At 42.9% G+C, this 26,235-nt stretch overlaps 1 protein-coding gene across 2 annotated transcripts in view; it reads left to right on the plus strand.

The window, feature by feature from the left end:
• Window positions 1-1,381: 1,381 nt before the first annotated feature.
• Window positions 1,382-26,235, plus strand: part of ca10a (carbonic anhydrase Xa) — a 307,001-nt gene continuing 282,147 nt past the window's right edge. The window contains exons 1-2 of one of the 2 annotated variants that reach the window (XM_031323879.2): window positions 1,382-1,730; window positions 3,321-3,813. In XM_031323879.2, coding sequence (XP_031179739.1) covers window positions 3,753-3,813 — 61 coding nt within the window. In that variant the 5' untranslated portion in view covers window positions 1,382-1,730; window positions 3,321-3,752. Of the gene's footprint in view, window positions 1,731-3,163; window positions 3,814-26,235 lie in introns of those variants that run through there. The other variant, XM_031323880.2, reaches the window with a different exon arrangement.

The raw sequence follows: 26,235 nt of genomic DNA on the forward strand, positions 1-26,235 counted from the left end.
AGGTGCACTATGGGTTCCTGCGTGGTCACTTCTGTTGACGTTCCAAGTAAATTTCAAACAAAACAGCAAGCTCCCGCCTCCCCCCTTGTTTCCGTAACTGTTATGACTAACTGACTAACTGTCACTAACCCCCACCCCCTCCCCCAACCATCTTGTCGGTGATTGGCTGGAACGTGGTTTGTTGTATTTAGGTGCACAGCCTGTGTCCCTAGTGTTTGTTTGACGTTTACGACCCCTGTGTTGTCTCCCGAGACCGGGCTTTTTCAAGGTGTGTTCAGGGACCAGGCAGCTAGCCGATCAAGGAGAGATGCCTACGATTTCAGACAAAAATGAAATTGCGCTGAAACCATTCAGTGCACCTTTAACCTTTAATCGATTAGTAGTTTTTTAAAGACAAAAAATACAGATTACTTTGTTGCTGCATTATGACATCACAATCACTATATTTGACTACAATATCCCTAAAAGCATGTTCTGGGTGTATTTATATCAATATGGGGGTAATAATCAGGTGTCCACTTGTATATAAATTATGTGAAAATGTACCCCAGCACTTACAGTAATGATATGCGACATCCCAAAATTGACACATCTGAGAGTAACTTTTTTCATGTAAAAGGTGAATATTTCAGTTGATATTCCAAATATATTTAAGACTGTGTGGAGCTAATTCTCTGCTTTGGCAGGACAGGCGCTCACACTGACACACACACACACACACACACACACACACACACACACACACACACACACACACACACACACTCACATTTCGTATGAAATGAGCAGATTAGTGAGAGAATGCCAGTCTTTTGAAATGATCTTGTTTGTTTATGCTCTCTATTTCTCTCTCTCTCTCTCTCTCTCTCTCTCTCTCTCTCTCTCTCTCTCTCTGTCTCAATTAATTTTGCCTTATTGGCATGAACAAAGAAAACATGTTGCCAAAGCAGTTTCCAGAAAATTCATGTCACATATTGAATACATACTGTAGCTGTCATATCTATTCTATACTGTACTGATCGCTATACTACACACTAAACTCTCTCTCTCCTCTCTCTCTCTCTCTCTCTCTCTCTCTCTCTCTCTCTCTCTCTCTCTCTCTCTCTCTCTCTCTCTCTGTCTTTTTAATTCAAGCGCACACAAAATCTCCTGGCAGGAGAACATGCTGTGTACTATTCTGTCTACAGCCACATGCACAGTCACTGTGAGGCTGAAACTGACACCACTCCCAATCAGTGTTCCATTTAACATGACCAACATTTCAATACCAAAACATGAGCCATTTGTTTTCTGCAGTGCGCGGTTATCATCATTCACCTGTGCCCCCGCCTGCCTGTGTGCGCATCCCGTACATGCGCCCGCGGCCGCGCGCGTCGCTCCTCCTTGTGAATCCTAAATAGCGCGCCGAGCCGCAGAGCTGGATGGCATCGCAGAGTGTCCGGTACCAGACTGGAGCAAAGACCACGATAGGAGCCGTTAGCGCGGATACAACTGCCCACCGGCCTGGGAGTGCACCATCCCTTTATCACTATTAAATCACTGTTTCATTCCTTTGGAGACATTTTTTTTACCAAGTTGGATTGCTTTGGTGAACTTCTACAATCTAGCCTACTTTTAGTTCTCAACACAGAATCTGTTTCAGGACAGATATTTTCTGGTGCGTCAAAGCTGCTCGCTTCTGAGTTTCCTGCGCCCTTTTTTTATGTGCAGGGAATTTGTCTCCAGTCGCTGTAAGTGTGTTATTTTTTGTATTTATTTTCCTCTCATTAACACACGTTCCCACATTCAGTCTTCTGTCTGCACGGAACGCTTTGAACTGTGCAGGATCCGTGTTTTAGTTGAGCTGTGCCCTGCCCTGTGTGTGTGTGTGTGTGTGTGTGTGTGTGTGTGTGTGTGTGTGTGTGTGTGTGTATGGGATGGCGAGCGGAGTAACCCTGTGTCAAGCTCAACACAGTTAGCCACAACGTGACCGGAAACTATGTGTAGCCTGTGTTTACAAAGTAAAAGCCCAGATGAAAGACAAACAACGATTCAATCTGAATGTGCAAGTGCTCGGAGGAATAATGAGGAATAATAAGGTGCATGACGGTGCCAAAAATCGTAAGATGAATCATAGATTCAAAGATTCAAAATCCTTTATTAATCCCACAACAGGGGAATTCACACTGTTGCAGCAGCAAAATGGATGGGGGGGGTACAAGACACTCTAAAGATAAACAATAAATAAATAAATAAATAATGTATGTAAATAATGTCAATAAATGTAATCACGTTATGCGTCCATGAGTAGCCTAGTAAGCCAAAATCAATGGAAGGACAGAAGTAACAACGGAAAGTAAAACATCTAAACGATAGATTAATGAAAAAGAAATCTTGGATTTAAAGAATATACTTGACACATAATTTAGATCGTCCGTCGCCAATCGTAGACCCCGAGTCCCTTTAAACCAGGGGTGTTAAACTCGTGTTAGTTCATGGGCCACATACCCCTAATTTGATCTCAAGTGGGCCAGACCAGCGTTCTGAGGCCACTGTAGGAAGAAAACAATAATGTTACGCACCCGGGAGAGAGGGTTAATATTCCAGAAGAAACTCTTAAGATTAAAGTCGTAAATTTACGGAAAAGAAACTTGGCTATTCCCAGAGATTAAAGTGGTACATTTGGAATTGAAATGAATGAATTCTGTGCCATTTTGCAAAGTCATCCAGTGGGCCTGATTGGACCCTTTGGCGGGCCGGTTCTGTCCCACGGGCCGTATGTTTGACACCCCTGCTTTAAACTATCCCTTACATAGAGTAGCCTATGTTTAATGTTTTTCTTTGCACCTTTTACTTTCACTCTCTTTTTGGACCTTTTTCACAGCAGACATGTTGACTTGTCATAGTAGGAAAAGCACAGCTGAAATTGATAACCTTAACGATGGCTCAGTTCCATCAAGTGTCCCAGTGAGCTATTTCAGTGAGTCAGCATGAACAATACCAGGACCTCTCCTAAGTGGAATGCAGCCATCATTAATGGTTTTGAATACACCTGTACTTTTTCTACTATGACATGTCAACATGTCTGCCGTGAAAAAGGTCTATAGAATACACGGCCAACACGCCAAAGCTTTTATTCTGACAGTCCACACAGGAAGTCTTGTGTATTATTCCGTGCAATTTGACGCCAGTCCCTTGCACTGACTAGATCGGAGTCTCACCACCTGGCGATGCGAGTTTCGGAGTTGTGAGGCGTCTCCAGGTGTTAGTCTGATCCCACGGCCGCTGCCTCCCGCCTCATTAATCCAAGCTTTGTGTTTCCTCTCTCTCTTTCCACACAGAGATTATTTCCCTGACACGAGCATGTGTGACTTTCCGTGCTGAGAGCTGTGTGAAGCAGCGCCGGATGGATGGACGGATGTACGAGTCCGATCTGGGGCGCACTGGAATAACACAGTGAACTGACCTGTGGGGGGGAATCGGCGTTCTGCTCGGCTCTTTTTTTTGTCTGGAGTTCATCCTTTTCTTTTTCTCAGTTTTTCTTCCGCCATCTCTGGAATTGTTACATGTAGTTGTGGGAACGTGCAGCCTTTTTTTTCTTCTCCAAAGGCTTTGATCACCTGCTATGTGTGTGGTGTGGAAACTACCTGGTGGAAGGTGTACAGCGGGATCCAGTGTGAGAGAACAGGACATCTGCAACTGACGGAGCTCCGTTCCTTCTTTATTATTCTCTTTCTAATCCGTGCGTAATGTACGTGGAATGAAGACAGAGGATGGATATAATTTGGGAAATATTGATCATTCTTCAAGCCAATTTCATTGTCTGCATATCAGGTGAGTTATGGGCGTCAGTGGTGTCTTTTAGGGCAGGTGCATCCGATACACGAGTCGGATGCACTCGGATGCTCCCTCCTGAAATTCTGGGAGATGACTGAGTGCGGGCTATGGTTTGAGGGAAGAAAAAAATCCTGTATTAGTCCTTGGTTATAGATCCTTTAGCAGTGTGTGTGTGTGTGTGTGTGTGTGTGTGTGTGTGTGTGTGTGTGATGGACTCAAGACGGTAGCCTTCAGGACTGGATGCGCAGGCTTCTGACGCACGCATGACATGGGTGGGCTTTTTTTTTTTTTAACGCAAACCACAATGAACATGATGGATTCCTTTTTTATCATTTATGTTTCGTGTTGGCTAGAGTGCCCTCTCCTATGTCCTGTCCGTCATTCTGAAGTCTTTGAGCGCTCCAGAAACAATTCAGTCAGAGTTATTATCATATAAAGCAGTTGTGCGCACCGGTAAGCGCCGCTCGGCCGCTCGGCCGGGCACTCTGAGCTGTGCTGAGCGGATGCGGCGGCCGTAGGTCGTGTTGTTTATTACAGCTCTGTGTGCGCTGTGTAGGCACATGCGTCCGAGCCATCAGCGTTTATCAATGGGGGGCAATGCATTCCATCACTTTACTGTGTCTCAGCGGACACATGCCTTGCCTTTTGCAATAGACCGATACTACACCGTGCTCCTGTTAGTGGTTCAACTATTCATCTAAAAGGCATTCTAGTCTTATAATGAAAACATGTGACGAAATCACAATGTCACCTCTTTCCACTGTATTGTGCAAATGTGTGCAAGATTTTTTTTTTTTTTTTTTTTAAATCTAGGCAGATATTAGTGGATTAATCCTGTTATCACATACTGACGCACGGGCTTGATTTCGGATGGAGTTGCAGATAGACCATCAGAGTGTTGAATGAATCAAATGATCACACCGAATAGAGACTCCCAAAATATATGTCTCTCTTTTTTTTTTTTTTTTTTTTCTTACATCCCTCCTTGCAAGAGACATCGATCTGCGAATTTACTATAACTGGTGCGTAATCCACTGTGTTTACGCATTACGCACGCCACCCTTTTTCACCTTTTTTTATTCGGGGGGAGGGGGGGCGTACACTGAGAGTAATGCTCTCTTTTTCAGCAACGCCCTGATCCCATCCACACAGTTACACATTCCCACCTGCACTCTTAGAAATATCTGTGTATTAACACTTGAATGAGTGTATATTTTAACAGAAAGTGTCCATAGAACGAGATTCACAGTTGTATTTTTGTTTAGTTTTTTACATTTCGAATTGCTTAATTTATGCTCCAACAAAATTAGCTTTTTAAGACATTTTGTCAGATTTTCTTTAAGTTTTCCCAACGTTTTTGACACTTTTTTTTTCAAACATTTTTACCTTATTTCGACATTTTCTTTCATTTTCAGAGGTTTACTAACTGAACAGCTTTGTGTGAGAGAACTTTAAACAGTCCAAACAGAAAATGTTCTGTATTTGAACTGTAGCTACACACATAATTCTGTTTTTGAATTACGGGGGCAAAGTCTGGGTAATGAGCTGCCAGATGTTTTCCTTTTATTTTACGGATTGATTTCTTGAGTGTGGAAGCTGCCCAGTGCAACCACAGTCTGATCTGCTGCCTGCATGGGGTTAAGGGCCTTGCTCAAAGGCACCTCAGGGGTGGTAATAATGGAAGGGCAACCGCCCAGATTTATCCTGCCGGTCCAGGGATCCAGAGCTCGCTTCTTCTCCAACCCTTAGGCCAACTCAAAATAAATCTTAAACTTTCCCTAATCTTAACCCTTTTGCCAGGATGGTCAAACTCAATTTCTCAAAGGGTCACATTGGAAAAAAGGGAATCACATCGAGGGCCAGACACGTGTAGTTTATTGACATGCTTTGATTTCATCGGAAAAGTCAAATATGCCAAGAATGTCGGAAAAAGTGACAAAAACATTGAAAAAAGCACCAGGAATGTCGGAAATAGTGGCAAAAATGGCAACCCCAAACATGAATAAAACATCTGTGAAAAAAAGCGCTAAAAAATGTCGGAAAAAGTGACAAAAACGTCAAAAATAGCGCCAATTTTTTAGAAACAAAAAATCAAAAAAAGCATCAAACACTGAAAAAAGCCCACAAAATGTTGGAAATAGCGGCAAAAATGTGGAAAAAAGCACAAAGAATGTTGGAAAAGTGACAAAAACGTCAACAATAGCGCCAAAGTTTTAGAAAAAAATCCCCCAAAACATCTACAAAGAAAACGTCAAACGTTGAAAAAATCCCCCAGAATGTCGGAAAAAGCGACAAAAACTAGTCTGGCCAAATGTATTGTGACCCTATGTTGATGTGCGGGCCGGATCAAAGTTTGCGAGGGGCCGGATTTGGCTCGCGGGTTTAAGGCCATCATTCCACCAAAAACAAATCTTAAAGTGCTCATATTATGCTCATTTTCAGGTTCATAATTGTATTTAGAGGTTATATCAGAATAGGTTTACATGGTTTAACCTTTCACCCTGTGTGTTGAGCTCTCTGTTTTAGCTACAGAGTGAGACATCACACTTCTGTTCCATCTTCATGCTCAGTACCTAGGTAAAGACTACTAGCCAGTCAGAAGCAGAGTATGAGGGCGTGCCCTGACAGTACCTAGGTAAAGACTACTAGCCAGTCAGAAGCAGAGTATGAGGGCGTGCCACGCTAGCAGCTAGGCGAACATTATAACGTGTGTTCCAAAGTGACGCACGTTTGTCTCTGAAGTAAAGGCTGGACTACAGTAGAGCTGTTTGGAGCAGTTTGTGAACAGTGTTTTCTGTTGGAGATGGTAAGTCCCTTTGGGGTGGACTTTGGGCTTTTTCACTTTGTAAACCTATTACGTGAGATTCACAAAAAGATATATAACACAATAAAGGAAAGGGAAAAAGCCAAAAAGCATAATATGAGCACTTTAAACTTTCCCTAATCTTAATCCTTAGTTCTCTGTCCCCAGGCCTCCAGGTTGTCAGCGAGGTCCAGAGGATTATGTCATGTTTATACCAGCCTGCGTCAGTTGCTTAGACCCACCCACCTGTTTGGATTGATTTTTTTTCATTTTTTTTTTGTTTTAATTGAGGTCCGCCAACCTGTGTCCTGTGTTTTCACAAGATGAATAGCAGCGGTGGAATGTAACTTAAGTACATTTACTCCAGAACTGTACTTAAGTCCAAATGTTGAGGTACTTATACTTTAGTTGACTCTTTTCTCATTTCATGCCACTTTCTACTTCTACTCCACTACATTTATGTATGCCTGTGCAACTCTCTTTTGGTTTTCAAGAAAATGGTTTGTAATGCTCCTTTTGACGGTTACACATACTTACAGTATATCTTGTTTCTTTAGTTTTGTTTTCATTTCCTTTTCCCTTGAGGTGGGTAGATGGAATCGATTTAATGGATAAGAACATAGGAGAGGCATATAGAAGTTTTTGCTTCAGCCTAACCCTTTCAGTCACTGTTTACTGTTTGAGTTTACACTGTGATATGTGTATAATTATTATTTTTATGATGACTGAATACAACTACTACTACTACTACATTTCAGAGAGAAATATTGTACTTTTTACTCCACTACATTCATCTGACAGCTTTAGTTACTTTACACATTAAGATTTCTGCACACAAAACAACATTTTCCTGATAATACTTACAGACTTTTACATAAGTAACATTTTCAATGCAGGACTTTTACTTGTATCAGAGAATTGTTAGAGTGTGGTATTAGTACTTTTACTGCAGTAAAGGATGTGAATACTTCTTCCATTGGTGTCAGTCATGATGCATGGTGGCTCAATGGTTACCACTGTGGCCTCCCAGCAAGAAGGTTCTAGGTTCAATTCCGTGCCGTGCCTTTCTGTGTGGAGTTTGTATGTTTGCGTGGGTTTCCTACGGGTGCTCCGGTTTCCCCCACCAGTCAGTTCCCTTGATCAAGTCTCTGGCTCAGATCTGGAGTTGGTCCCCGGGTGCTGTAAATGGCTGCCTGCTGCTCCCTTGGGTTAAATGCAGAGAATGAATTTTGCTATGTGTATGTGACAATAAAGTACCTTCATGCATTCATACCTTTTTAAAATAGATATCGCAATATCAACTGGCCCAATATACACATTGTGAAAGGCTGCAACATACATATCGCGATAGACACTCAGAGGTTTTTTGTGTTAGTTGAAAGAAAATATTAGCAGAAAAGTGCTTTAAAATGTAACTGTCATTCTATTTTTAGTGGTGCCTTCATTTTATATCCAATTCAATGAAAATCCGCGTTGCTATTCCGTCCGTAGATACCGGGCATCGGTGCCATATTAGCACCGGATTTTAACATATGCGTTAACATGAACAGAAAATGCTTTGCCTTTAGCTATCTTTTCACGGCAAATGCGCGTGTGGAAAGAGGTCTCACAACAGCTGAAATGTTGTGGCGCACACAAACGTAGTGTTTAAACTTTACGGAGACATCCAAAAAAAATACTGACTTCTTTTGAAATAAGATTTTCCAGTTTGGTAAGTGTTGATTTGTTTTTATATATTAAGAAAAACACAAATATTGAACAGGTGATTGCCAAAGGGGGCAACCAGAGGCCACGAAATGGTTGCCAATTGACTCAATCTGGTTGCCAAGGGTAACCCGGCAACCGTTACTGTCGAGCCCTGCTCATGAGATTTACTCCTTAGGTACTGAAATTGGGTATTGAATGACGAGGCATTTTTTGATACTCGATACTTCAGAGGCAATTTGGTCAGTGCCTAAAAAGTATTGAATTCGGTATCCAGCCCTAATCGCCATATTCAATAACATTATCGACAATTGCATATTTTCCTCATATCATATACATCCAGTCTATGTATATAGCCTACGCATTACATTTTATTTCTTTGCTCTATTTATAGTTTACAACTTACAGAAAACTTGACTTAAATATAGACATTTTTAGGGCCCGAGTGCCGACAGTGGCGAAGGCCCTATTGAAAGAATTATTATTATTACGGCAAATGAATTGGCTTTTTGAGGGGCTTAACATATTCAAAAACTCACCAAATTTGACGGTCGCATCAAGTCTGGTGAAAAGTTACGTATTTTATGGGTTTCGGGAATAGGCGCGCAAAAATGGCTTGCTAGCGCCCCCTACAAAGTTAAAAAAATTGAGCCTCTGCAGTGTGTTTAACGTAGACTCACGAAACTTGGTACACATATGTATCATGTCAAGATGTACAAAACACGTCATTGGAGCCATACCCTAAACCCAACAGGAAGTCCGTCACTTTGATTTCAAAGTTCGAAATTAGTGCGATTTTGGCCATTTCCACATGTCGTACTTTAACGAACTCCTCCTAGAGATTTCATCCGATCAACTTCAAATTCGGTCTGTGCCATCTTAAGACATTAAAGATGAAAAGTTGTTAAAAGAACAACTTTTCGTCATAGGGCGTGGCCGTGGCGGGGCGGCCATTTTGTGCGTTTCAGCATCAAAACAGGAAGTGGCTGTAACTTGAGTGTACATTGTCCAACTGGCTCGAAACTTTTCAGGATTCATAAGAGTCCAACCCTGAGGACAAATAACGGCTGATATTTACTTAAAGTCATAGCGCCCCCTAGTGGCAACAGGAAGTAGGCCTAAAAGACAAGGTGCTATACTTTAACGAACTCCTCCTAGAGATTTCATCCGGCGGACTTCAAACTTGGTCTGTAACATCCCAACACCTTACAGATGAAAAGTTATTAAAAGAAAAACTTTTCGTCAGATGGTGTGGGCGTGGCGTGGCGGCCATTTTGAGTGTTTAGCGATGAACAAAGAAGTTGTTGTAACTTGAGTGTACGTTGTCGTATCTGCCCGAAATTTCTCACAATTGACAAGGGTCCAGGTCTGAGGACATCTACAGGCCAAAATTTACTTTTGGTCATAGCGCCCCCCACTGGCAACAGGAAATGCACCTTATGTGATAAACATCATCCGATTTACATGAAACAATAGTGAGCCGCCCCCTATACTTTAACCACGCCCACTATAACTATAACTAATGACCCTTTTGGTGTAAACCCTTGTGTGAGGTATCATTGAACTCAGCAGAGACATCATTATTCATTGGTGATGGTTTGACACGCCCCCTAAGCTTTAGCCACTCCCCCTTGTATAACTAATGACCCGTTTGATGTAGACCCTTGTGTGAGGTGTCATTGAACTCAGCAGAGACTTTCTTATTTATTGGTCATTGTTTGGCCCGCCCCCCTATGCTTAAGCCACGCCCCCTTTCATAAATGGTGACCCGTTTATGGTAGAGTCTTATGTGAGGTATCATTGAACTCAGCAGAGTCTTCATTTTTAATTGTTGATGGTTTGACCCGCCCCCTATGTTTTAGCCACGCCCCCTTTTCACAGCTAATGAACTATATGACGTAGAGTCTTGTGTCAGGTATCGTTGAACTCGGCAGGGAGTTCCCTTTTCATTGTTGACGATTTGCGGTGTCTGAGTGCCGCGAAAATGCAAGGTCACAAGGAGCGGCGTCTGCCGGTAACCCCAATGCGCGCAGAGGCGCGAGGGCCCGTCCATCGCTGCTTGCAGCTTTAATTTTTTAATTGTATTCTTATTGTTGGCTATTGGTGTATTTATATAGCCTACCTATTTTGTCACATACTTGTGTACACAGTTCAATTCAATTTTATTTATAGTATCAAATAATAACAGGAGTTATCTCAAGACACTTTACAGATAGAGTAGGTCTAGACCACACGCTATAATATACAAGGACCCAACAATTCTAGTAATTCCCCCAAGAGCAAGCATTTAATGTGACAGTGGCGAGGAAAAACTCCCTTTTAGGAAGAAACCTCGGACAGACCCAGGCTCTTGGTAGGCGGTGTCTGAAGGTGCCGGTTGGGGGTGTTATGAATAGTGGCAATAACAGTCACAATAAAAGATAATGGAACAGTGACTAGAAATAGTAGTTGTAGTAGTTCATGGTGTAGCAGGGCACTGCAGGGCGTTATAGGACGTAGCAGGGCACAGCAGAGCATAGCAGGGCGTAGCAGGGCACTGCAGGGCACCGCAGAGCGTAGCAGGGTGGAACAGGGCATAGCAGGGCGTGCAGCAGGACCACGGTTACAGCTGCAACAATGATTTTGGTGCCACCCTAATGCTGGGTGAAAAAAAAACATAAGGACTCCGGGGAATAAGCTCCCCAGAGCTAGGTTAGTAACAAGCATTTCTGGGACATGGATGCACACAAATGGAAAGAGAGAGGAGAGAGAAGCTCAGTGTGTCAAAGGAAGTCCCCCGGCAGTCTAAAACTATAACAGCATAATTAAGAGAGACAGGTTAAGGAGAGGAGCCTGGTCGGGCTAGAACTCTCCGCAACCGGATCAGGCTGTACTGGCCTGCCTCCCTCTATTTTTATTATATTATTGATTATATGGTAGATGAATCTGACGACTATGACGAGAAGCAGATGGGCCGGCTAGACGGACGCTGCAACTCCTCACTCCCTAACTATAAGCTTTATCAAAGAGGAGAGTTTTAAGTTTACTCTTAAATGTGGTGACGGTGCCTGTAGTCCTGTCTATTTTTACCTTTTATTCCTTCAGCTTTGCCCTCCTCGTTCTTAGCTGTATATTTCATTTAAGTAAGGCTAATTGAGAGCAATGCAAACATTTTTAATTTCCAAATCTTTTAGCCCTACTTTTAATAATGCAGCAGGTTACAGGGAACCTTGTGCAATTGTAGAATCCAAGCTAAATTGGTTTTGCAACTAAAATGTCCCAAATCGACATCAGAAATCAAATCGGAGATGTAATGGATTGAGGAAATCAGTGGCGATACCCAGCCCTATCAGGGACTTGTGTGTACTTGCGTTAACCAGGAGTAGCAGTACGCAAAAAAAAAGTACAAGTTATAATGTGGACACCTATACATGCTGCTACTTTACATGCTCAACATCACAAAAACACTGTCATGTTTGTGTCATGTGTCCTTTGTACTTGTGTGAGTCACATTTTACAGTGAAATGTCTTCCTTCGGTGATGCTTTGGATGTTCTCATCCATATCTGACTGGATGGATCAGCCAGTTGTTATCACATAACTTGACGTCACGTTAAACTACATAAATCTCCAGGCATGATATTGCAGCTGAACCAGACTTCGAGGCAGGCTATTATCTTGCACAGTTGAGCATGGATCGTGGACATGAAAGTCTCCTCAGAGCCAAGACTCTTAATCTGTGATGTAATCAAGAGGCAAAGCTTGGCATCGCTCCAACAACAGTGAACACGAGACTGACTCTGTGGGCACTCTGTGCGACAACACCCTTAGGTGATCTTCTGAACAGAATGAGCTACAATCCTTATTTTAAAACCGGGGGTTCAAAGTCTGATACTGTGGCCAGCCAGCCGTTGGACAAAATCCAAAACATGTCCCATCACTGACATATCACAATCAGAATCAACTTTATTGGCCAACTATGTGAACACATACAAGGAATGTGACTCAATGTACTAAGGACATAAAGGTTGAAATAAAGATACCGTGTTTCCCACACATAGACTAATGTGTGGCGGTGCGCCGCACTATCAACACCGGCCGCTGCACATTGCGTTTCATTATAAAAGTTTTTTAACGCTGTTAAAAACACGTTCAGCTGCATTTCCTTTCCCTGCTCTCCTCCGTCTCTCTGTCACTTGCACCCCACCGTGCGATGTTTGGTGTTTTTAGCCTCCAACGTCGCCTTCCAGTCAGCGCAGCAATGGTTATGTTTAGGGTTAAAGGAACACGCCGACTTATTGGGACTTTAGCTTATTCACCGTAACCCCCAGAGTTAGATGAGTCCATACATACCCTTCTCATCTCCGTGCCTGTTGTGACTCTATCCGACGGCCCCACCGCTTGCTTAGCCTAGCACGGATCCTGAAGGTAATCGATTCCAACTAGCCTACTGCTTTGAATAAGTGACAACATAACGCCAACATGTTCCTATTTACATGTTGTGATTTGTATAGTCACAGCGTGTACACATAACAAGGTCACATGAGACACAGCCATCTTCTAACCGTATATAAACTGGGAACTACATTCTCAGAAAGGCGAAGCATTGATGATCTGCTCGGGGCTTCTCAGGTGCTGCAAAGCATATCACTCCGCCCAAGTAGCAGAAGTAGTACTGCTTCGCCTTTCTGAGAATATAGTTCCCAGTTTACGGGTTACAGTGAATAAGCTAAAGTCCCAATAAGTTGGCATGTTCCTTTAAGGTGAGGGTTAGCTGCCTGGAAGGTGACGTTGGACGCTTAAAATACCATCGAGCCCACCGTGCACACAGCGTCTGTCTCCATAAAGGGGGGAGAAGATGGTGAAATTCACAATTTATATCCTGAATACAATGTTGAGTCCCGACCCGACTCTTCGCAAACAAGCGATTGCGCCTACTTTAGAAAGTTAACTAGTCGCATGTTTGCGGTAAAATGCAGTTGGGTTGTCGAGGTCAAAACACTATATGTAGCAGCTGCGAATCAAATAAACGTATAATAAATAATGTCATGCCATTTTTTTACTCTTACACTGAATGTTTGCTGCTTAAATCCAGATGAGTATTGAAAAGTATTTTCCGCGACTGAAAAAGGCACGTGTTGAGGATGAGGACCAGCCTGAACCGGAGGTATCAGTCTGAAACAGAGCTCAACAGTCCGACCAGACCTAATTATGTTATTAATTTGTTCACAATATTTTCAGGCTTCAACCAGTGAAAGACAGGGAGAGAAAGAGATGGATTAGTTAGGCATCGAAGAAAGAGTAGGAGAGGAGGACAGCATCCAACAGCGTGTCCTCCTCAGTTTTTGATACTTGATTGTTACGAAAATAAGTATCCCCCCCGCCACAAGTTGCTTTCTAATCTGTGGGAAACACTGCGATAGAACTATTATGTAAATATAAATTGCCCTGTAAGTTTGTTTTTAGTAGCTGTAGAGTGATTAGATCTAAATCCAGATTGAAATGGTGATACAATATTATTGGTCTTGACATAATGTGACAGTTAGATATGAAAAAGAAATTTAATGAAAAAATGATCAATAGTTCTTTTTATTTAAGAACTATACTATATTAAGAGCTTAACAGTGACCGCCAACTTTTTTAACGGCTCCGGTTCATGTGTTTTTCCCCCATTCAATTGTTCCATTGACATTTTAAAAACTGCTTCTGTACAGAGTTTTAGGTCTGGGACCAAGCCGAGAAGCTACGAGAGGAATCATGACCATAAAACATTTGAGCCGTCGCAAAAAAACAACTTGAAAATGGCAAAAAAAAGGCAAAGGAACAAGACTTGAATAGACTTCAGTAGTAGCATCTCACTCTAGCCGTGCACAGGTTTATGGGAACGGTAAACACTTCCATGGTAACTGCGAGTTGGACCAATCAGTGACATCGCTGTTATGCTTACAATTGTGGTTACTGCAGTTTTTTCCGTAAGATCGCGAAGAAAACCTGTTTTTCTTAAAACCAGGTTCTACAGGAGCAGAAACCTTTGTTACACAGGCTCACAGCTCGGGTTCAGTCTACCTCGGATGGTTTAGACATTATGGCTGATAATCAAAATCCTTATGGAGAAAATAAATGGCATTTTTACTTCCGGAACCACTGTTGTAGCCTAGAAATCTAGACGCACCCTAGTGGCAGCAAATGTAATTTGCAGCCAGGGTCAGTCTAGCAACTCTCTGTTGGATTGCGAGCTGGAAAAACCAAATTCTGGTCAGGCCAATCACATCGTATATAGAGTCGGTGAACGGGCTTAACATAATGACGGCAGAGTTGCGACGGTTCCGCGTGAATTCACTGCTACTTGAAAATAAAGAAGATGGCTGCTGCTGCTGCTGGCAAATAGCGGTCTTTCGAATCGGCACTCTGGAAGACTTGGAGTTAAACACTGAAGTCATTCTTAAAAAAGGAAGATGTGTTCGGAGCTTTGCTGACCGGATACGGCAAAAGTTTAATCTATCAGCTAGCGTTGCTCTGGTTGGCTATGAGTGCAGAGGGAATTTGAAAGTCAACCATTTATCCCGCCCCTCAGATTGAGCCCTGCCAATGGTGAGTTCCCAAACCCAACATCTTGATGTTGAGCTCTATTAACGGCATGTTTTAAGGTTAATCCGTCGCTCGAGGAGTAAAGGGACTAGTATCACACATGCCTTATTTTAAAAATTAAAAATAACGCTACACACGTGCACACACAGTGAATGAGCTGCTAAATGTCAGGCACACAGGCGCAACCAATGAAAATATGCCTTTTTTGCGATTTTCGGTCAATGGAGTTAATATCCATGACGTTCCACTTCCGGATTGGTTCGTTGCTGCCGGAAATTCGGCCGGATGTGTCCCTCTATTCGGCCGGATGTCCGTCCCCTTCCTCTTTCTTTGTGTTGGCGTTCTAAACTCTGGTGGATGAGGACTATAGTTAACTGCTCCTCAGATCTCTGCAGGGTAAATCCAGACAGCTAGCTAGACTATCTGTCCAATCTGAGTTTTCTGTTGCACGACTGAAACTACTTTTGAACGTACACATGTTCCACCAAAACAAGTTCCTTTCCGAGGCTATTTTGCAGCTGCGCCGTGCAGCGCTTAGCCCCGCCCAAGACAATTGTGATTGGTTTAAAGAAATGCCAATAAACCAGAGCAGGTTTTTCTCCCATCCTGGAATGTTGTGTGGACTAGCCAGACCCCAATGCGAGACTAACCCTGGCTTGCTGCGCCACAAACCAAATCCACCTCCATTGTATTGGGTTGGAGGCAGAAGTCTGTCATAAGGCCTGAGGTCAGAGGTCAGGTGGTCTGTGGAGTTTTCACTGTAAAATTTGCACTGTCTGTAAATAAACCAGTGAAGCAAAGATTGTGGTTGTAATCCTTTGTTTATCTACATTTGTTCATCATTAATTTGAGTGTTTGGTTCCTTTGATTACAGGAAACACTGGGGTTTATGGGAAATGATGGGAAGTAATTGTCTCGGCTATGGTGTCATTTCATTGTGGATTGCGAATTATAAAACATTGTTTCATGGTTAATAGACAATGGAGCTTTGATGTTACACGGGCTACATATAGAACGTATGAAGCCAAACCTTAGGGGTGCACGATTAAGAAAATGTCACGATTCGATCGATTTTTAGGCTCAAGATTCGATTCAAAAACGATTCTCGATTTAAAAAAAACGATTCACAGTATGTAAATGTAGTTACTTTTCCCATGTGATTGCAGTAGACATGCAGTTTATGCAATTAAAAAAAAAAAAAAAAATATTAAAAAATATGAATCGATTTTTTGGAATTCCATGAATCGATTTTGACTCGGTAGAGCTTGAATCGCGATATGAATGTGAATCAATTTTTTTGCACACCCCTACTAAACCTCCTCAGCATCTATATTAATATGTTTCATCTGTGTCATATTCAGTCAGGAATATAGGTTTAACACCGCTTTTTTTCCACATGACTGTTAGTATAGTTATACAAGGTTAGTATAGTATGGCAAACTTTAAACAGTTTTGTTCATACAAATCATGAGTAACCATATGTTATGATCTGTGATGCAGTTGCGATGCCAAGTTTGCAAGATTTGAAGTAAATGTGCTAAAAAATGCATAATCACTGGTATGGTTTTCAAAGAATTAGGAACAACAAATGTAGCATATTTGTTCCAGGTTCTTGATGATTAGAGCCTCTGTACGTCTGGTTGGTTCTTTTGGGAGATATATATTATATATTCAATGCCCACAAGTATTGACTACTGTATACCAGTATAAAATGGATCAGGCCAATGACCAAATCAAAGATCAGAAATTCAGACCAAGCAAATACACTGAAGAGTCTGGCTATTTCAGATATTCCAATGGAAAAAAAAGGATTCATTTTTGGTGGACTCCAGTTGTGGCGATATCTATAAAGACTTGTTGGGTGTGCTTTTACACAGTTTATTTCTTTTCTGGCAAAAGGCCAGAGCAGGAATATGTTATTGTAAGAGTGCTGTGAGCACACATTCAGAGGAAAAGCCACTTCTAAACAGGATTTGACATTATGTGCCAGGTAAACATTTTTGTCTGCTGTTCTCCATCTGTTCAGACACAGAAAGGCCTTCTTTTTTTTAACTCCTCAGCTCATGTTCTCAGCAGAAATCCTTCTATCCCCACACTGTGACAGACTGTTATCAAAGGAAAGATTCTCTTTTTTCTCCCTTGTTTTATTTAATGCTCCTCTAAGACCAAGTGGGGGAAATGCAGAAGGGGGCAGTATGATTTTAGTTTTTTAAATCAGCTTGTCTGAAAAATGTAAGTTTTTTTGGATAGCAAATTGAGTCTTTAAACTAAATACAATAGTAGTAATAGTACAGACTCCTCTGTCTGGGTCTGACTGACAGCGGGGTTCAGACAGGATGCCCAAACTATAGTTGCAGGCCGTGAGCTTGCGGAGCTCGGCACGCGGGCTGCCCAAGCAGGCGTCTGTGTTGTGGGGCACCGCGGGACGGCCATCCCGCCTCATCCTGTCTTGCATGAAGCCAGATCCAGAACTTCTCAGCCAGGGATCGAGGGTAGATTTGCTTCCAGCCCCTTTTTCTTTAAAGGTGTCGACTGGACTGTGGTGCTCAAAGGGCGTCCTGGCTTCTGAAACGTCAGTCACTTTTTTGTCTTCTGAAAGTAAATGCAGTGGTACTTAGCACAACTGTAGCAAAAAATATGCTAATCAATTACACTGAGGTCCAACATATCCACACATGACTTGTCATGTGAAAGCAGTAAAAATTACTTAATTGTCTATGTGGTCCCCAGAGGAGAGCGTAGTCCATACGTTCTTCTTAAATAACAACGATGTGCCCTAATGCTAATTTATCATACAGCTCTGAAACACGATGCAGTTTTTTCTCTGCATCGTTTTCAGTTTTCTTGTTCTTTTGCTGAGCATAAACAGGAATTCATCCTTTGTTCGTATAACCTGAAAATTCACCCTGGCATGCTAAATAGTAGGGGTGTCACAATTCTCCAATCTTCAATTACATTTTCGATTCAAAGGTCACGGTTCGATTCTCGATTTTTACATTTTTTTTTTTTAAAGCACAGGTTTCTATGCTATTTAGACTAGACTTTTATACAATATAATATCTGACCTTTGATCGCAATGTACCACACTACATTGTCAAATTTAAAACATTTTTTAACAACATAATGTAACAATAACTTATATCTTCAGTCAGTTGAAAACTTTGACAATTTGTCAATAAAGTAAAAAGAAATAAAAAGTTTGCCGACAATGCTGAGGGCAGATAGCCTGGTCCTACCAGACTCTGGTACATTTCATTTGTACAGAGATTCTGGCCTCTCTCCATTGACAAGTGTTAACTTCCTTGAAGGCGGGTACTCTGTTGAAGTTTAAAACTATTGGATCTGCCCAGAGCCACTCTGGTAGCCTGGCTCCGCCCTCCTACGTACTGTCTGGTAGGACCAGGCTAACAAGAGGGGAGACGACAACAACTATCGGCTTAGCATATTCGGCAGCGTTGCCACAACGGACCATATCTTTATCTGGCGCCATTACGGAACTCGCTGAAGGTTACCGAACCTCAACGTCATCGTTCTCAGCCACTCCCTCTGTTTGCTGATTGGACCTGTTAAAATTTGATCAGAGAAAACCCAAGAATATACCAAAAACCCAGACGTAGGTTTTGTCGGGAATAAGCTATAAGCAGAAGGAAACTCCGCTAGCTGCTAAGCTAATGTGCAATGGTAAACGCACAGAATATGGTACACGCACATAGCAGAGCTTGGCTTTTTTGTCTACAACGTGAACATTGTCAACATATCTCACTGGAAATCCCAAATTTGAAATTGAAGTTGAATTGAAAGCCTTTATTGGCATTGTACTTTACAATACAGTGAAATTAGGAGCGCTACTCCACTGGGTGCATACAATAAATACAATAATTCTTACAGGACATATAAAACAGAATAAAAACAGTAAAATAGCAATGATCAGATAAGTGCAAGTATCGAAGTGCAGGAGTGTGACAGTGAGTGACTGGGTTTGTCTAACTGCTTTTGTTTAGGGAAACTATTGCATTTGGGAAGAAGCTATTTTTAAATCTGGTGGTGCTAGATTGTACCCTCCCAGAGGGTAACAATTGAAACAGGTGGTGGCCAGGATGAGTATTGTCCTTGATGGTGTTCTTGGCTCTGGAGAGAGTGCGGCTGAGTGCAATATCTGACAGGGAGGGGAGGGAGCAACCAATGATTTTTTTCTGCAATCTTGATAATTCTCTGCAGAGCCTTTTTGTCTGCAGCTGAACACGCAGCAAACCACACAGAGATGCAGTATGAAAGGATGCTCTCAATGGTGGATCTGTAAAAGGACACCAGCAGCTTCGCATTCATGTTGTTTTTCCTGAGTATCCTCAGGAAGTGAAGGAGCTGCTGTGCTTTTTTGACAACTGTTGTGGTGTTAGTTGAACATGATAAAACAGTCCGTGATATGGACGCCCAGGAATTTGAATGACAGATTGACAGATGACGGACAGATTCTGCACTTCCTGTCTGTAGGCGTAGCTCGTCCCCGCCCGTTATAAGTCCTACCACAGTAGTGTCATCTGCAAACTTTATGATAGAGTTGGTGGGAAATGTTGGTAAACAGTCAAAGGTGTATAGTGAATAGAGGAGAGTCCTGAGGTGAGCCGGTGCTATGTGTGATGGTGGAGGAGAGGTGGGGGCCAATTCTGAGAGTCTGTGGGCGATTTGACAAAAGTCCTTTATCCAGCTGCAGGTAGGTGGGGGAAGGCCGATGGTCAGCAGTTTGTTTATCATGATGTTGGGGATGATTGTATTAAAGGCGGAGCTATAATCCACGAAGAGCAGACTGCAGAACGGCTGCGTTCCGACTCCGTCCCAGCTCCAGCAGTCCGCAGCCATCCAAAAGCAGATACGCAGAGCTTCTATTTTTGCCGGATGCCGGAGAGCTCCGCAGCAATTCAGCACACGGCAGATAGTGTGGGACAGGAAGTCGAGCACAGAAACAAAATAAACAGCCGATTAATTTTCAAAATAAAATACACTGTGCTCACGGCGGATCATATTTCCCTGAACTACACCTTGAAAACACAGCACAGAGTAGTTTCCCCTCTACTCCTCTGGATGGAAACAAACTGTTGTTGGTTTTGTGTTCTATTCTACGTGAATTCGCGAGATCTTGTGGGTCCTCGTGACTTCAGCTGTTAGTCATGGCCGCAGCCATGCCGCAACAAATCCGGACCTAGTGGGTATTGACGGACGGCGGAGCATGGAGCTGACACGCAGCGGAGCCGGTCCGCAGACGTTCTGCATTCTGTGGAAATCCGGAGTTAGGCCTGTATGCAAACTGGTGATTGTCCAAGGAGTGAGGGAGACTGGCTTGCACATGTTTGAGCACCAGTCTCTCAAAGCACTTCATTATGAGAGGGGTGAGGGCCACGGGTGTTTAGTCTGCTAAACTGTTTGATGCTGATTTCTTGGGGATGGGGATGATAGTTGCTGATTTTAAGAGAGGAGGGGACAGTGGCCTGAGCGAGAGATAAGTTGAAGATGGTTGTAAAGACAGCAGAGAGTTCATTATAACATGCTCTGAGTACCTTCCCAGGTACCCCATCAGGGCCAGCAGCCTTCCTGGGGTTCACTGCTTTGAGAACCTGTCTCACTTCGTGTTGTTGGACAGTGAGAATAGGAGTGTCAGTGACCAGTGTGAAGAAGAGGAGCTTTTGGTCTCAAAACAGGTAAAGAAGTTGTTACGGTCTTCTTTTTTGTTGTTGTTACTGTTTTCTGCCCTGATAGTTAGTGATATGTTGTAACCCCTGCCACACTCGTCTCGGATTATTATCCGAGACATGGTTCTCAATTTTCTCTTTGTAGGCTAGTTTGACGGTCCTGATTCCCCTCTTCAGATCAGTCCTAGCAGTGGAGTATAGGGCTATGTCCCCTGACCTGAAGTCCCGGTCCCACGCTTTGAGAAGTTTGTGTACTTCTGAAGTCATCCATGGCTTCTGGTTAGGAAATACCCTGATGCGTTTATTTACAGTCACATTGTCAATACAGGTCTTTATATAAAAAGGTACAGTTTCTGTATACTCCTGAATATCCCCTTGTTCAAAAAGGGACCATTCAGTGCTTGAGATGCAGTCTTGGAGTTGTGACAGCGCTCCCTCTGGCCATGTTGTGATGGTTTTAGTGCATGGCTTTGTTATCCTCCTAAGAGGGGTGTAAACAGGGAGGAGGAGCAGAGAGATGTGATCTGAGAGCCCCAGGTGAGGGAGGGGCACTGCCCTGTAGGCATGCTTTAAGTTACAGTAGACAAGGTCAAGAGTGTTATTTCCCCCGGTGGCGCAGTTCACATATTGAGTGAATTTGGGAAGCACTGACGTTAAGCAAGCCTGATTAAAATCACCCTCAATCACATGGACTGATGGTTTGGTAAAGGTGAGCCAAAGACGAGCTAACATTAGCGTCCGGTGGAATATAGACTGTCACAGTTACTACTGTTAGCTCTCTCGGTAGGTAGAAAGGTCTGCATAGCACTGACAGAGACTCCAGATCACGGGAACAGTGACTGTCTATAATGCGGCTCTGCTTGCACCAGTTGTCATTCACATATACACACAGCCCCCCTCCTCTTACCGGTGTCTCTGGATCTGTCCTGTCTGTGTAGCGTCCTGTCAGTCAGCTCAACAGCGGTGTCAGGGATTGAAGAGTTAAGCCAAGTTTCGGTGATTATCGTTGCGTTGCAGTTCCGTATTTAGTTATTTGCGGCAAAAAATAACTCCAGATCGCCGATCTTGTGGACAACGGACCTGGCATTGGAGAGGAAGAGGCTCAAAATCGTGACACCCTTACTAAATATACTTTTGTGTTGTCAGCTATAGTGCTACAGCAAAAGTGTTTTGCCAAAGGAAGCACGTCAGTTTTTATGTCAGTTGGGTGTCTGTCTCCTGTGCAAATTTGACACTGGTTTAGGAACTTTACAGCTCACTTTACAGCTTTTAAACTTGTCCTCTTTCTCCTCCTCCTTCTAACCAGTCTGTGCCTATCCTGTCTTCCCCCCTTGGTTCGATGATAAAATGGAATTTCAGCTCACAGGACATGTTTGAACGTTTATGAAATTCAATATTGAGTTCTTCTACAGTAGCATTGAGATTGCAATGGCCGTAATGAAGTCTCCACCTAACGCATGACTTACAATTTTCAAAACAAGCTGTGCAAGCCAATTATTGGCCTTAAGGCAAAGTAATACCAACACCTGATTGCTGCCAGGGACATTAGCACCTCTGCTTCCCCTGCTAAACCTCATTCTGTGAGCAACTGTGACCGACCGCCGTGGATAATCCCACGTTACCTTCAGAGAAAAAAATGTGTCCTCAGGGAAAGCTTAGGAATTGAAATGGGATGATGAAACCAAGGGTAGGGGCCTGTGGTGTATTCGTGACAATAACACGTGTCTCCACCAGCCGGCCATATGCCACTGGGCAAACATCCGTGTTCCTAAGGACGCCTGTAATCACTCCCTCCTCTGCTCTGAGTGGATGTATCTCATGTTGCAAACCCCACTAGCACATGGCGCCTGCACTGCTTGAATCTGTGCCCAGTCACTTGTGCATGGCCGTCTGGTCAGTGTCAGTGTGCGTGTGCTGCCCTTTTGCTTACACTGCTGAGCGGGGTGCATGCACAACAAAACAAAACAAAATAATGAAATCCCCCTTTCAATACCATGGATATAGAGCCACTCGGCCAGCCATGCCGAAACACTTAAAGTGACCATATTATGAAAAAAATCACTTTTTCTGGGATTTGGGAAGTTATTTTGTGTCTCTGGTGCTTCCACACGCATACAAACTTGGAAAAAAAAACATCCATTCTGTTTTGAGTGAGATACGGTTTCTGAATGTGTCCTGTCTTCAGTCTCTGGGTGAGCTGTTCAAAATCGGCAGGGCTTTTTACGTCACTAGCCGAAACGAGGTGGCTAACTGTAGCATGCTAGCGCTAGCATGCTAGCTCATTCTGAATGGCAAAACACTGCTACAACACACACTAGTTCACCATAATCTACAAAAGAACTACTTACATGTCCCTATTCTGCAGGTATTCTACGCAAAGTTGGAAGTGTGCCCTCGTTTAGAAGAAGTCTCCCGGCTAATCCTGCCTTGTACTGACTGAAGTTGTAGAAACAAACGGCTAGCTAGATGATGTGATCTTACCTAGCTACTGTGCATGTGCGACTGCCAACAAAGATGTTACAGCAGTGAGAGGTCTCACAAAGTAGCTGAAACCTGACACAGGGTGAAAAGAGGAGCTGCAGCAATGTGCAGTACAACAAAAATATGGTGTCTTTTGAAAATTAAACCATGTAAACCTATTCTGATACAATCTCAAATTACAATTATGAACCTGAAAATGAGCATAATATGGCCACTTTAAATTTGCAACCAGTCACATGTTTATTTCACAGATAAGAGAAAGTGTTATTTTGATTCAATGGTGATTTCCAGTTTTACTGGGCTTTTTCTTTTTTAAGATAATTTTTGGGGCATTTTTAAGCCAGGACAAATGAAGACATGAAAGGGGAGGGAGACGGGGAATGACATGCAGCAAAGGGCCGCAGGTCGGAGTCGAACCGGCGGCCGCTGCGTTGAGGAGTAAACCTCTATATATGGGCACCTGCTCGGCCTTTTCAAAGTAAACACTTTAAACACTTTCAACACTTAAGAGCACCGCTTACTTTGCTCCATGGCTGCAACACAGCAAGCGCCTAGAAGTAAACTTGCGTGGGTTAATTTTTGAAACGATTCCAAGTTGGAACCGATTCCCGATGCCCAATCCTATTTGCTGCAATCAATCAGTACTTCCTTACTTGATTACTTCCTCTGTCTTCATGACATGTCCGGTGTGTGCTATGGGGATGAAAGGATGCATGTTAAATGACACAAAGATGTATCTGCATGGCTGATTATGAGTCCCATGCTTCACCTCCAGAGGTTTTGGCTCCTCTACAGCATTGGCCCATTGTTCAAATGCATGAATCTAGCTATGATTATTTAAATTTTTATTAGGGTCAAAAAGATGAGCACAGTACAGACAAGTTACAGGTGTTACCCCCATGTTTTTATGTAAATGCATTGAAAGATAACAGAAGTAAATTATATAACACGTCAAATAATTTTTTTAATAAGACAATAAAATGTAATATGTATGTAGTCTGGTTGCGAGTAAACAATTAATGAACACTGCTAAAGTAAAGGGTAAATAAATAAGAATAATATAAATCAATAATTCATCTCATTTGATTAAATAAAAATAAAACAAGAAAGTGAATAAATAAGTAAAGAAAAAGAAGGGAAAAAAGGGAGGGGGGGGGAGGGGGCAGTGTTAGCCCAGGGGCAAGGTTGGTAAGGAATTAAAGTAGTTTATGAAAAAATTCCATTTTCGAGAAAATGTATTGGAACAGCCTTTCACTGGTAAGCTTATCTTTTCTCATTTAAGAAAGAACTTGACATCCTTAAGCCAGAGAGATATAGATGGGGGTTTCGGAACGCCTCGCCAGAAGGGAACACCCACCTCTTCTTGAGGTCGCCGTTATTTCATAACAATATCATACAAACCCGTTCATGAGAATGCCTTGATTTACCACTTGAGATGATGATTTGGGTTTACGGTTAATTTTTTTAGGATTCAAGATTTAATGACGTCAATAAGAAGTCCTCACAAGTATATAGTAGTATAAATGTCTGTGTGTGCGTGTGAGCGAGAGTGACCACCTTGCCTGTCCCTGAGCAGCCATAGCTCAGGAAGTCTATCAGCCAGCTGGAGTAAGACGACCTCCATGCCAGCTGTAATTTACCACGGGGTGGGTGTGTGTGTGTGTGTGTGTGTGTGTGTGTGTGTGTGTGTGTGAGTAAAGTGAGTAAATCAGTGACGGGGACTGGCGTAGACAGCGGGGACGGGAAGAGGGAAGGAAGGCGGTGGCTGTGGTGTCAGCGGTTATATGGAAGCATCGCACTGCAGGTGGACAGTGAGGTTTAATGGCCACCGATCAGAAACGTACAACAGCACCATCCAAGTGCCCCAATTCACTCTCCGTCACACACAAGGAAAATCTCCAGCTGGTAATCTGATAATCCTGTGCAGATGTGTGTCCTGCTGCAGGAAGTGTGTGTGTGTGTGTGTGTGTGTGTGTGTGTGTGTGTGTGTGTGTGTGTGTGTATATGTGTGTGTTGGGTGTGTGTGAGGGAGGGCGTGAAAATGAGGGAGTGTGTTCTATTGTAAGTGGGTGGTTGATACAGAGAGCTGCTGTTTATCCAGGCTGTACTCTCCCTTCTCTTTCTGTGACAGTAGCTGTTTTTTTTTTGCCATGTCACCAGTTCTTTTGGAATAATCTACACTGGTGTTTACACAATCTGCCCACACACAGCGGAGATACCGTGTTTGGTCAATTCTTCAAAAAAAGCTGATATTGTCGCATGTTTAGTGTATGTGGTGTATATGGAGTTAAAGAGATGGTTTAAGTTAAGCTGTATTTAAAGTTTTTACCCAGGTGGATCAATTTGTGCCATTCAGTGCGTTTCCATGCACAGCAGTAACGTGGTCTTACCTCGGTCCCCGTATACATGAGCAGGGAAGAATGAGGAGAGTGAAGGAGTAACTCTACCTCCGGTACAGTAGGTGGCGCTCTGCCAACCCACAGCGCTTTTTTTCCCGTTGACCTATGTCAAAATTACACAGACCGATCACTAAATTAGTCAAATTTAACAATGTTGAATTTACACATTATCTCAGCTCCCGCCAGATGACTGACAACTTGTTCAGCTCATTATAACGTTATCTGTAACCAGTGTCAGGTGGAATTAGCAAGCTAACTTTGTTAGCTAGCTAACTAACATTAATGTTAGCCAGGGGCCGCAGCGGGGGGCTGCCCGGTCCCTCCACTTTTTTGCAGAGACACAGCGTTGACAGTCGGTTTAGCCATCTTCCGATGTCCGCTGCTGCCTCGGCAAGGAGTAAAACAGATGGACCACTGATTCGGGTAACGCTGTTTTGTTGGATGGTGTCAAAGCAACGACTACAACTCACAGCACGCTGACGGAGTATGTCCGGCTGAGGGGCAGTTGAAGCATGTGCAGACGCTTAAACCGATCATAGCCCGTTTAAGGTGTATACATGGAGTAATACCCCGGTTACTGAAGGAGTTCTCTACCTCTGTTAACCAGGTTATGAGAACTCTTGAGAATCGGGGTAAGGTGTTTCCATGACGTTTGAGAAATCGGGGTATTGCCTGAACCCGAATATAATCGTGTTTTTTTAAACTGCATGTATACGTACTGAATGTCTCTTTCAATGGAGATAAACATCCAGAAATCCTAATGGAAATGATATAGAAAAAGG

This window comes from Sander lucioperca, chromosome 5 (assembly GCF_008315115.2).
Source record: "Sander lucioperca isolate FBNREF2018 chromosome 5, SLUC_FBN_1.2, whole genome shotgun sequence".
In the NCBI taxonomy this organism is placed as follows: Eukaryota; Metazoa; Chordata; class Actinopteri; order Perciformes; family Percidae; genus Sander; species Sander lucioperca.